The 13,399-nt window shown below is 40.2% G+C and overlaps 1 protein-coding gene across 3 annotated transcripts in view; it reads left to right on the top strand.

Annotated features, from left to right (window-relative positions):
- The window catches only part of ZRANB1 (zinc finger RANBP2-type containing 1), a 42,081-nt gene that overhangs the window by 20,867 nt on the left and 7,815 nt on the right, over positions 1-13,399 (top strand). For all 3 annotated transcript variants that reach the window (XM_064663563.1, XM_064663564.1, XM_064663565.1), the window contains exons 4-9: positions 2,364-2,551; positions 4,082-4,235; positions 6,618-6,689; positions 7,525-7,723; positions 11,209-11,329; positions 12,188-12,317. In XM_064663563.1, the coding sequence (XP_064519633.1) occupies positions 2,364-2,551; positions 4,082-4,235; positions 6,618-6,689; positions 7,525-7,723; positions 11,209-11,329; positions 12,188-12,317 (864 nt within the window). The remainder of the gene's footprint in view (positions 1-2,363; positions 2,552-4,081; positions 4,236-6,617; positions 6,690-7,524; positions 7,724-11,208; positions 11,330-12,187; positions 12,318-13,399) is intronic.

Genomic DNA, 13,399 nt, shown 5'->3' with positions numbered 1-13,399 from the left:
AAGAACTGGCAGTGCTGCACAGGGCACACGGCTCTGATTTGGATCCTTGTTGCAGCTTGTAGTAGTTAGTACTTGACAGAGCCAAACCTCACATGACCACCTCTGCATCAGCCTTAGACCTCAGTTGTTGCTGAGATTTGATGAAGAGTGGGATGATAATAAGCAGCTGAGGGTGGGGGACTGGAAGAATAATTACAAATATGAATTTCTCAGGCACTGACTTAAGGCTGTAGTAGCAGGTACTACAGTGTAGTGTGTACTTGCATGCTGGCTGGAACTGTTATGATTTGGGTCATTAAAAGATCATTTTGGGGATATTTGTTTGAATTTTGAAATCAGTTGGGGATATTTGGATTCTCAGAGGAGCCACCTACGAGTCTTGGGTGGTCTTTGGTGTGTTTTATTGAGTGGTGTGGTGGAAGGTGCAGATGTGGTCACAGGAATCTCTCCTGTGTCAACAGAAGTGGTTAAAATACAAAAGGATTTAAGTGGTTATTAGTCTTTAACCCTAAATTAATTATAAAAGATTAAGAGTGTCATAAGATAGCAGAGAATCTGTTCTTCTGTCAAAGTTCTTCTTTCCCTGTGCATTCCTGAGCTGTAGTATATCTTGTTTTAAGAGGGCAGGTCCCTTTGTTATCTGTGTACACATACATATCTGCACACACACAAAAAGCCAGTTTGCAGCATTTGGTTGGAATGAAGTATTGCAACAGCCATGGAATTGCTTTATCAGTGGAAAAAATGTGATTGCATGGAAATAAACTTCTAATAAAGTTCCACTTGGCACTTCTAACTCTTGAAGAACAAGAGCTAAAATAGGACAGACATAACTCATCTGGGGGGAGTACAGGGGCAGGCACTTACAGGATGAGACAGTAGAGCTGGAGTGGGACAGGAGTGTCTTCCTTACAGGAGACAGAAACAAGCATCAGAAAACTAAGAAATTGTATTGTTTTCCTTCTGCCCTGGCCTGTTTGGACTTTGGAGTCATTGGTGAATGGGCAGATGTTGTATGACTGAAATTTGCAGTTGAATTGTTATTCAGGAACTTCTCTGCTTTAGACCACTGTTGAATGAATAATCTACCTTTTTATCTGTAGAGCATTTCTGAGCACAGCTGATAACTTTATAGAGAAATGTCTTGCACTGAAAATCCATTTCCCTCCCCCCATGTTTCTTCTGAAAGCTTTATAATCTCAGCATTCAAAATGATAGACTTTTTTGGCTGAGCTAAGAATGATTTTCTAAATCCTGGATTAACCAGCAATCCAGCAGTTTGTGTGCTTCTCTGGTAGTAGGTGCTTCAGTTTGTTGATTTTGGGTTTTGCTGGTTTGGGGTTTTTGTGTTCTGTTTGTTTGTTTTGTGGGGGTTTTGTTTGTTTTTTGATCTGTCTCTTTTTTTAGTCCTGAGTTGGGAGTGAGTGCCCGGATTTGAGACAACTCCTTCCCTTCTGATCAATTTTTGAGTCTTGGTGGGCAAATAGGGTGAAGGAAGACTTGGGTGTCAATTTCCAGCCTTATGGCCTGCACTCAGCTGCTAACTCTTTGGAGTTGGGAAGGAAATTTAGCTGGAAAAAAACAGGGGAGAGGGTTTTCTCCTTTGCCAACTGTGCTCTTACTATGCTGTTCTTGAGCTGCTCCAACATGGTCTCGATATCAAGCATGGTACAGAAGCCAGAGATTCCCAGGGACTCTAGAAGACATTAGGGTCATTCTTTGTGTGTGTGTCCCATCTTTATTTAGAAAGTACACACAGTGTATTTAATTTCTCTTTAATTCAGTTTTAGTAGACTACCCTGAGTGATAACTGTAAGTTCTATTAGTAGCAGAGATGATGAACTGAAGAGAAAAGCTTGTGCTCTGTACCCTCTTCCAGCACTGTTTTAAACCATATTTGGAAAAAACCAAGACTTTTATTCCAAAAACCTGTTAACAAGTCTGTTTATTAGATCCAGTAGTTTGTTTTTAAAATAAAATGGAAGATAAAGTAATCAAACTAATCTCTTGTGCTGTGAAGGAATGACTTTCCCTCAGTACTGCTGCTCAGAGGAAATGCTAGTGAGTATATTATTGCTTGTGTTTCATCATGGGTTTATCAGCACCACTTCTGAGCTGCCTTTTGATATGCTCTATCTTCCAGCTAGTAAGGATAATAGAAATGGTCTAGGAGATGAAGTGAGTATAAATATTTTGTAGCTGCCTGTTTAAAATAAATAAAAATTGACAAGTTTCTTGGTACGCAGTTGATCTTCGCCTGTAACAGAACAGGTAGAGGTAAAATGTGTTAAATGAGGTAGCTTGATGCAGATTGGCTCAGTCACCAGCTGAAACGAATTGTGTTTTGTTTTGTGTGCCCTCAGGAGTTGTGGAAGGTGATTTATCTGCTGTGGAAGCCTACAAGTCCTCAGGGGGGGATATTGCCCGGCAGCTCTCGGCGGATGAGGTGCGGCTGCTGAACCGCCCGTCTGCCTTCGACGTGGGATACACGCTGGTCCACCTGGCCATCCGCTTCCAGAGGCAGGACATGCTGGCCATCCTCCTCACAGAGGTGAGTCCCTTTGGCCTCTGAACACGTGGAACAGGCACTTTGTAACTTCATATTTGTGTGCAGCCAGTGACATGTAGCTTTTACTTGTGATACCGTTAAAATACACAAGTTACTGCTCTGTGGCTTGGATTTCTCCTTAAGAAGTGAATTTACTTGAAGGCTGTATGCTGTGGTGGTGCTGAGGATGTTCAGTGTGCTCATTAATGAGCAATCTTGGCACAGGCTCTGACCTTACTGGCAGTGGAAGTAAGCTATTGTGAGGCTTCCTGAGCTCTGGGTGGGGGAGAGGAAATGCTCGGAAAGCAAAACACTGACATCAATGACAGTGTAGTTTTTCTGAGTTTGTTAATGAGTAAGTTTACCTGGTCTCCCTTTCCTGGTTTTCATGGGAGCTTCTCTTCCAGAGAAAGGCAAATTTCTTGCTTTGCAAAATTGCTGCATTTTTTTGCATTTTTTCCCATTCTTTGCCCATTTCATAGGCAGTTTGGTTCCTCCCTGTGGTCTTGCTCTTTGTAAAGTTTTGTACAATCCACCTCACAGTGATCTCTCCATCTTTGGAGTGCCCCCCTCCATCTTTGCCCTCTTAGTTGGTTTCTAAATAATTATCTTTTATGATCTGTTTTCTTCAACTCAGAGTTTTGGTTCCTCACCTGATCATAGCCAGATTTTTATTCTGCCTCCTTTCCTGATGCTTAATGCAGTTCTGAAAGCTGATGTTCCTGAGAAAAGTAGCATGCCCACATGATGATGATGGAATACTCAGCACTGAGTAATTAAAAAGAGCAGATGAAGCAAGACAAATGTAGCTAAAGCCTTGAGTATATATTTATATACAGCTAATATCAGTGGTTTTGTGCTGCTTACATAACTCTGTATGGATGGAGTTATATGTTTAAAGCCAAATTAATTTGCTGAAACACTGTCTTACAGATTTTTCTGTTTGGTTTTGTTTCAGTGCCTAGACATACTGACTCAAAATACCATTTGTGAGAATGCTTAGTAGGCTTTGAGGCCCAGGGATACTTTCCTTTGCTAGGATATGAAGGAGTGAAAATGGGGGTCTTAGAGGTGGTTTTTTAATATGCATCTGGTGGCATCTCTGTATCACTGAATGAGTTTCTGCTGCAAGTGGTAACTAGAATCTGGAGAAATTAAAGTGTCTTAACTTGATAGTTTTGGGGAAGATTCTTTGTAGGAAACTGTCTTCTGCTGTGGTGGTGAAGTTCTTTACTAAATGTAGACAGGGCTCATGCATGAGATTTGAGATTTATATTATTACGAGCTCTGGAAGGTCACCTGTTAATTCACTTCTTTGATTTAAAGATGTTTTTAACCAGCTTTATGTTATCAGCTACACGACAAACCAGACATTTCATTAAGAATCACTAAACTTTTAATCCTTCAGGATGCCAGTGTTCATACTTCTCTTGCATTCCTTGCTGACCAAACGCTGCCTGCTGGTGCTCGTCACTGCAAAGTCTTCATACTTACCTGGAGATAATCCTGAGTCCAGTAACTGTTGCTTTACAGGTATCCCAACACGCAGCCAAGTGCATTCCTGCCATGGTGTGTCCAGAGGTCACGGAACAAATCCGCCGTGAAATTGCTGCATCTCTTCACCAGCGAAAGGGAGACTTCGCTTGCTATTTCCTGACCGACCTCGTGACGTTTACGTTACCTGCAGGTACTTACAAAATTCCTCTTCCTGGTGGGACAGGTTTTGTCACCTGGTTGAGAATTGCTTGTTCTGGATGTCTATTCTGACTTTTTGGTGGTGGGTTGTGTGTGTTTTATTTGCTAAGTTTTAATGGCTTAGGTCAGATTTAGTGGTTGAATTTGCTTATTCAGTATTTGCACACTTCAATCCATACGTTGTTCCTGTGAACTGAGCATCTGTTGTCCTATTTAGACATGAGGAAATGGAAAGAAAGTGGTGTATTTTAAGGAAAGGCTGTCTTTAAAGTGAAGATTAGAGCCCAGACATTTCTGGTCCCTAATACAACTTTTCCCATAGCTATTTTAGCTTTCAGTCCTTTCTTTCGAGGCCCAGAGCTATTCTTTGTATTTGTACTTGGTTGTAGCAGTGCTACTTTTTGAATACTTTTGAGATATTCTACACTCAAGAGAATGTTTGTGTATTAACAAAAAGCTTTTAGAAAACTTTTAATCTTCAGTAGCTGTTTCCTTTAATAGAAATGCTACCAGCAGTAAGAAAACGTGCAGGTGGAAACTGCTAATCAGCAAATTTGTTTGCCTTTTTATAAAGCATTGTAAGGATTGTATTTGGAGCCTCCTTGGCTGAGTGTTACCTCATCTCCTCTTCAAAAAGTCTGGATAGTATTTACCACTTGTGTACCACGTACCTGTTTGAGATGCTGTATTCAGCTGTGCTCTGTGGGTCACCTGTGAGAGGAAGATGGTGTGTGTATTAAGTGTCTGGAGACTAAACCTTCATTACAGTTTAGGGGAGAGAAGGAAAAGGGGCAACAGAATGATTTTGTAAAACATGAGAAATATTGTTCCTGCCAGAACTTAGGAGTTTGCTCAGTATTTTTGAGAGACCCGTCTTAAAGCTCTGTGCAGCTTTTTGACATGTGTAATAGCCATTAAATAATTAAGGAATAAGAATGTTCTAAAGCTTTTGTACATCAGGACTGTCAGTGTATTTCCACCTTCATCACACTTTGTCAGCTGAAGATCTTCTGTAGTCAGCAGTTGGGCTCAAGAGAGCACTTCCAAGGGTGGAGGGATAAATCACACAAGTTTAGGAACTGGTTTCCACTCGACCTTTCAGATAAACAGATCAGATCCTCCCAAAAAGCCAGTGCATGGATGTCAAAGTGCAAAGCTTTTAAATGGATTGCTGGCCACTGTAAGGCAGTTTTAGTTTAAAAAGCCTCAATCAATCATACAAAAAAAAAAAAGACCACCCCAAATCACCCTGCCTGCACCAAGCAATAATGTGCTTCAGTAACAACTCATGTGCCTAAATGTGGACTTTCAGAAGCCCTGGGGTACTGGACATCTGAGCAGGACTGGCAAATACTACACTGCAATTAAGAGAGACCTTTGTGCCCTTGACACACCACTTAGGTCCCAGTCCTTATCCCCTAGAGTGCCTGAAGGGATGCTAGATGTTTCTATTTGACTGTTTTATTTACTTTCTTAACTTTCAGGTATTTAAGTTTCATGATTATGCTGAAGCCAGCAAAGTTTCTTTAATTGCTGCTCTGCCTGACAACCCTTTACTGCTTATCCTTACTCAGGCCAGGAGGAACTCTTTATGATGTAGCATATGTTTGAGTTTTAGAGTGTGTGACAGTGTTTGTTTTAAAGGATACAGAAATCACAAGAGATTTTTGCCTATTATACAATTTTTTGCCCCTTTTTTCCCCCTGTTGTTTTTTAAGAAGTAGATCCATAGTTGCAGATTCTGTCTGTAAAGCTCTTGTAAGAGTTGTCAGTACTGGCATTTTCCATGTCATAGCTCAGTAGTTTTCCCACTTCTTGTTTTTTGCCTTGTGAGCTGTGACCTGCAAACCATTGGAGTTCTCTGAACTATTTGATTGAAGTCTGCATGAAATGACTAAGGAAGTGGATGTTCTGGACAAGAACAAGTCCCTTGGCACACTGTACCTGGGATAGACTGGAGGGGGGAAGCCATTCAGATGAGTATAAAGCTGTTGCTTAGGATTGAAGCTGTGCTAAATACAGTAAGGGTTGAAGATAGAAGTAACTCTTTTTTTTTTAATTTCTCACGTCAAAGTGATTGTAGTCTTTCCCCTTCAGAGAAATCCATTCTTCCCCTACGTGTGCTGGGATGATCCTTTCTGCATCAAAGGTATGACAGGGAGGCTGAGATGAAAACCTGCCTCAGCAGCTCTGGGAAGCCTTCGGTCAGAAATGACAGATCTGAAAGGAACAGCAGCTTTTCAGAGGAGATGTCAGGGCTGAGAGGGGGAAAGCTGTTGTGTGAGCTGTGTAAGTTCTCCTGAGCAGCAGCCAGTGTTGTGTCTCTTTTACAGTAACATAAAGTGACTCTTGTGTTTGCTTTCTGTTTTTCCAGATATTGAAGACTTACCACCCACAGTCCAGGAGAAGTTATTTGATGAAGTACTTGATAGAGATGTTCAGAAAGGTAAATGCACCGAGAATGGCTGGAATCTCTCCTTGCTTTTCATTAGAGAATGTTTCTGTTATTAAAAATAAAGTACATGTGTGTGTATATATGTGGCTTTATCCATCAGTGTGTTTTAAATATAGGTTAGATGCTTTCAAATTAATCTTCACCCTGGAATTCATAGAATCACAGAATGGTTGTTGAAAGGGACCTTAAAGATCATCTCATCCATGGGTAGGGAAACATTCCACTATCCCAGGTTGCTCCAAACCCTGTCCAACCTGGCCTTGGACACTTCCAGGGATGGGGCAGCCACAGCTTCTCTGGGCAACCTGTGCCAGGGCCTCACCACCCTCAGAGGGAAGAATTTCTTCCCAATATCCCATCTAACCCTGTTCTCTGGCAGTGGGAAGCCATTCCCCCTTTTCCTGTCACTGCATGCCCATGTGAAAGTAATTTAAATTTAACATTTCCAGTCTGTTTATGAGGCAGAGGGAGAATGGAGTCTGTAGAAATCATGTTTATAGTGTATCTTTGTAGAGCTTTAAAAAAATGTAAAATTCAGTGTTAAGTCACAAGCTTTTTAAAAAAAACTGAACAAATCTTTCCATTTCAATAACAATCCTCAACTAGATGATGTGGTGATTTGTTTAAGCCTATGGTCTGGTTTGGGTTTTTTTTGTGACACTATTTCACTTCATCCAGTGTAGTTCACCTGTTAATTGTAGTGTGAAGGAAACTTGAGTTTTATTCATGCAAATGGATAAATTATTGAGTCTATGCCACTGCTGTGTTGTTGGGGTACTCTGAGACATCCAGTTTAAGGTTTCAAGAGCTGACTGTCGTGTTGCAGAGCTGGAAGAGGAGTCTCCCATCATTAACTGGTCCCTGGAGCTGGGCACGCGCTTGGACAGCCGGTTATACGCACTTTGGAATCGCACTGCCGGGGATTGCCTGCTCGACTCGGTGCTCCAGGCCACCTGGGGCATCTATGACAAGGACTCTGTGCTGCGCAAGGCTCTGCACGACAGTTTGCACGACTGCTCCCACTGGTGAGTTAGTTTGATGGCAGCTTTTTTTTCCCCATCTTTTTTCCCATTTTTTAAAAAGCAACACAACCGCCGCTCCCCGATGCCCTGCGGTTCCAGTTCCCTTTTGCACCTCGAAGATGTCAAGTCACTGGGAGTCCAGTTCTACTCCAGATCCCGTATCTTAAATAAGAGCACTGGGAACTGGGACATTCTGAACTCAGTGATGGTATGTGATAGTCAGCAAGTGGCATTTAGAGCAGTAAAATAATTTTATACTGTCAGGCGTGCGCTGACCACAGTTATTACAGCTGGAATTTCTGTGTACTTGCAATGTAAATCATGCACATGCCATGCCTGGCTGCTTGGTGGGAGCTTTGCAGAAGATTGTTAGTAGAAGATAGCCTTTTATTCCTTGTAAACTTTGCAGTATTTTCATTCCATCTGCTTAGTTACAGCTTGATTTGGGATTGCTCTTTTTGTCCCTGTTCTGTCTGCTACAAGAGTGGCAGTAAAGCACAGAGTGTTGAAATTTAACTAGGACTGTCATTTGGCCATAAAATTTAATTTATCATTCTGTAAAACAACTTTTGTTGGTTTACACTGGCAACCTTCTTTAGTCTGATGTAGTTTGCCTCTCCTAGAGGCAGAATCCTTCCACTTGGACAACTGGTGGTGTGTCATGGACTGAGGGAAGAGCTGACAGAGACTGATAACGCCAGTCACAGGCAGTCATTTCTTTTATATTCTTGTAATCAAGGACAAGAGAAACTGTCAGCACCTGCTAGAGAAAGAACTTGGCCCTTCCTCTATGTGCTGTACAGGAAGTCAACAACAAAGGTTAATTTTAGTGGTACCTATAAGTAGCTTTTGTGATCACTGTCCCCAGCTGCTATTTGGAGAAAACTCCCCAAATTAGCATCCAGAGCTGGATTCAGTAAAGTCGTGCTTCAGCAGCAATTCTCCCAAGGACCTCCCTCTGAAAGGATCTGTCACTGCTTTAGAGTTGTTTATAGTGGACTCTGCATCTCGACCATGCAGGAATGTCCCTGGCATCACAAGTAGTTCCCTTGAGGTCAGAACAGAAATTTATGATACATCAGGTTTTGTTCTTTATGGTAACAAAATCCAGAAACGTGCTGCAAACTACTGAGCTTGGAACCAGATCTCTCAAAATGTTGGTGCCAACTGTGGGTGACTTACTGCTGTATCTAACATAACACTTGTTATTTAGGGGCTGCTAAATCTTGCTAAGCTTTTTAGTTAATGTTCAAGACAGAATTTGCATTTTACTCTGAATTTACTTAATCTTCATCCTTATTAGAAGCATATTTTTTAACTGATTCATGTGTTCCTTAGTAGGAACAAGTCTTTTGACTTTAAGGAACAAATCTTTAAAGAACAAGTCGTGTTCCTTTATAGGATACAGGTCTTTAGAACAAGTCTCTCAGCCAAATTCAGTTGTAAATTGATCATCCTGTACATCCTATACTTGCTATATAGATTCTGTGTATGAAGGTACAAATAGGAAGTTGCTGAAGGAATAGGCTCTTAAATGCAATCCCTGATTAAACTTTTATCTAGTGGAATTATTCTTCAAAGCCTTCACAAAGACACTTTAAAATGGGTATTTTTATAGTCAGACACAGAACACTCATGTAACTCATTTGGCCTCATTTTGTTATGTTTGTTTAGATGCTGAACAAAGAAGAATCTATTTACCAGAGACACTCTTATGTCTGGTACTCAGAAGAAGCTCAATAGTGAAGTTCCCAGAGGCTCTGGCCTGTGGAATCTTTTCCACTCACCTTTAAATAACTACACTTTTAGTTAACACAAAAGTGTGTTCTGATGTGTCCCTTTTTGTACTCCACCATTAGCTTTTGTTGGAGAGTGGGCACATGCCCTAACTTGGCTTCCAGGTTTTTTTTTTTTATGGATGCATTTTGTTCTCTTCTGTTAACCTGAAAAGTTTGTTGAAATGAGTTCAAGTGCTGTCTATGCCTGACTAGCTTAGGGAAGAAACTTCTCCAGTAAAACACTTTCACAGACAGTCTTTTAGGGAGTAATTTGGTTTTTTTTCTTTTTTTCCCCCCTCTTTTTTTCTTTCTTCCCTTCTGTTTTCTGGGGTTTCTCTCTCACTGTGGTGCTGGTGGGTTTTGTTTGGGTTTTTTGTTTGTTTGTTGTTTGTATGTGTGTTTTGATTTTTGGGTTTTGTTTGTTGGGTTTTTTGTTTTGTTTTCTTTTCCCTCAGAATCTGATTTAATTTCTTTCAGGAACGCTGGCAATTAATTCATTTAGCACAAGGTGCTCTGTTAGAGATTTCTGGGGGGAAACACAAAACCTTATCAGCTGCAGAGATGGAAGCAGTTGGTGCATTTGGATAGAAACTGGAATGTAGATCCAGAAAATTCCTTGTAGGATATATTACTGTGAATTAGCACAGACCTATCCAAATATCTTACTGATAGGAGTTTTAAGCCATGTAAAGGTTTTAGCTGGACTCAGGAAAACCTGGCTGGTGACTGTTTTACACACCAAGGTTTTAGGATGGTCACAGCTTCACTGAAGGCATAGGGAAGGTTTGATCCACACACTGTCTGTTAATTTTCTCAGATTTTAATTAAATGAGTTCATTTCAGTGACTTTTTTAATAAGCTGAACTTCAGAATGGTTTCTTTGTCTTCACAGTAAAGGCCATTGTTTAAAAGTTGGCGTAGCACTCTTCCCTGAACCTCTGTCCCTCATGTGAGGTTGTGGCTTTGCCATAGTACTGTGATGGGACTGAGTTTAAAATTTGAGAAAGCCAACATCTGCTTTTTAATGTGTGGGTCATTTTTCACTGTAGATGATTAAGAAGAATAAAATATTGTGGCTTAATTACCAAACAAAAAAATAGAAATACTATGACTTAAAACTTTCAGTGTAAATCATATTAATCCCACTTTCTACATTTGATTTTTATCCACGCTGCCTTATAACTCAATATAATGTGAAATTACCATAACCTTTGTTCCAAAAACTGGTAGAAAACAGATTCTGCATTTTAACCATGGTCTATTTGAAATCGATACAGGGTTACTGTGTAGTTAATTGGCTCGTGATATGGTTAAAAATAGAGAATACCTATATTTTTTGTGTGAGAAGAATGAGCAACTCCTCCTTTATGAAATGGAATGTCTTAATTATGTCCCCTGTACATCAGCACCAATAAGACTTTAAGAACAAACTATTCCAAGAAGTATCACACTATCCAGGAGCCTGGTAGGACCTTGGATCATGTTTGGCTGCAGGCATTGCAATGCCAAGTGATTTCCTAAATGAGGATTTCCAAATGGAGTCTCCTGAAGATTAAAACAAAACCAGTTTTCCTGACCTATGCTCTCTTTCTTCCCCCTTCTCGGACTCGGGACAAAGGATTACAAGGGTTAAATATTGCTGTCAGGATTATGGTGGTTGAGTAAATATTTTTGCCTTTACCCCTCTTTCTCTCTGTCTTAACATTGTAGGTTCTACACACGCTGGAAAGAGTGGGAATCGTGGTATTCCCAAAGCTTCGGTTTACATTTCTCCTTGCGGGAGGAGCAGTGGCAGGAGGATTGGGCATTCATACTCTCCCTTGCCAGCCAGGTGAGAAAACTCCTGTGAAAGAGGGCTGACAGAAGGGATATTTTAATTTCTGAAAAGCAATTTCATGAAACTGAGGTGTTTTTCAGGAATTAAGAATATTAATATATGAAGGAAAACATTGCTCTTAAGGCAGCGATCTCCAAGTATTACTGGGTAAAGTCTTCTGCCAATGTGCAAAGATTCATTTCAAATTATAATTTTTGAGCTTGCTCTTAAGCAATACAAAAAAAAAAGTCTTGTGGTGTCAGAGTGAAGTCTGTAGAATAAACTAATACACAACCGTCTGCCTAATGTCCTCCTCCAGCTCCTGCAGCACTTTTACCTCCCAAAACACACCTACAAATCTGTCATCTTACACTTCTGAAATTTCAGCAAGCTGTTATTTTATAACTCCCCTCCAAAATGAGATTTACATTCCTATAAGCTTCCAGCTGTATGAATATTTTTAGCTCCTCTTTTAAAGTATAAACATGATTTTGATGCTAATTTCTTGAGCTTTGTTTTGGATGTGCCCTTTTCCTATCATCAAAAGGTATTTGTCTTAACCTGCTCCCAGATGAGTGAATTATTTTTAGACTAAGTATTATTTAGAGTTTCATTTCTAACTGGGGAATGAAGTAAGTTGGATTGAATCTGGGCAATAGGACAAAGGATTATTACTGACATACTAAGTTCTTGTGCAAGCTGAAATGTTTTTACTTATTTCCAAAAGTCTACCAGTCTTTGTTTTTCCTGTCCAAGCTGTATCACTCTTAAAAACACTTTCTATCTCAATTTGGAGACTGTTTTTTCAAATTTCCAAGTATGGAATGATAAGTTTTTTGTTTCAAGTGATGTCTTTCTTTGTGTTTGGTTCAGCCTGGAGCAAGTTTGGAGCAGACACACATTTTTGTACTTGCACATATTCTTAGAAGACCAATTATAGTTTATGGAGTAAAATATTACAAGAGTTTTCGAGGAGAAACATTAGGATATACCCGCTTTCAAGGTAAGCCTTTAGTTTTTCAAATTCAGTTTTAAAAAAGGTTCAGCTGTAAACTTAAAGGGAGGGTGACATTAAGTTACTGTCTGGGAGAGGATGGAATTCTGTTGTAGGTAAATTTTCATTTACTATTAAAAGGAAGAAAACAATCCCCTCAAAACTTGTAGTTTTTCATTTTATAATGGGCGTGGTGCCTGTGACCACAGTAAAAATATATTCTGAGCTCCACTCAACATACCTGTAGTCTGCAATTTATATGAAATATTCTGATTGTGAAAATTTATCAGAGGGTGTGTGGTTTGTACTTCTGCAAGACACAAGAGGTTTAATAAATGGAATTTGAAATGTGGCTGTAAATATTCATTTTAGAAACTGCAGAATTTAGCATTTCCTGGAGGAGGCTCGTAAAGGTGGGGGCAGAGGGTGTTGGCATTGGCCAGTTTTTCACTGGAGCGACAGCAGGATCTGCTGGGTGTCCTTTGGGAAAGGAGGGCTGTGCCTTGTCACAGCAGCAGCCTGGGAGGGGGTTTCTGGAGCAGCCCTCAAGAGCAGAGACAAGTAGCCACCCCTAAAGCAAGAGGCAAGGGCATTCAGAGACAGGAAGAGAGATTAAAGTAGTGTGATGATACAGTTGAGCTTTTTATTGTAATTGATTTAAAATAAAATAAGTGGCAGCTTGAACGTAAGAGGCCAAAAGGGAGGAATTCTGTTCATAAATGCTCTACCAGCAGTTACTGTGTGAGGTATAAGGTTAGGTAACTTAGTTACACTTACAAAATATTGGTCAACCAATAATGTAAATCTCACTTTCTGCAAAAGTGAATTCCATGATGGCTTTAAAGGAAGTTTTAAAAGTTTATCTTTGCTTCAGTAATTCACACTTTACAGCAAGTGTGATGTAAATACTGACCTATTTCTCATTAGTACTACAATTTTTCATAGCTTGATCAGGTTCTTAATGACTTTTTCCTCTTCCCAATCTGACTTTTTCTCCTCCTTGTTTTGTGGGCAAACAGCCTGACTGTCCTTAAGATAAATAAGAAGATGTTCAGCTGACTCAGTCCAGCTTTGCTTAGACATACATCTGG

This window comes from Pseudopipra pipra, chromosome 8 (assembly GCF_036250125.1).
Source record: "Pseudopipra pipra isolate bDixPip1 chromosome 8, bDixPip1.hap1, whole genome shotgun sequence".
NCBI lineage: Eukaryota > Metazoa > Chordata > Aves > Passeriformes > Pipridae > Pseudopipra > Pseudopipra pipra.
This window is presented reverse-complemented; position numbering and strand designations above follow the sequence as displayed.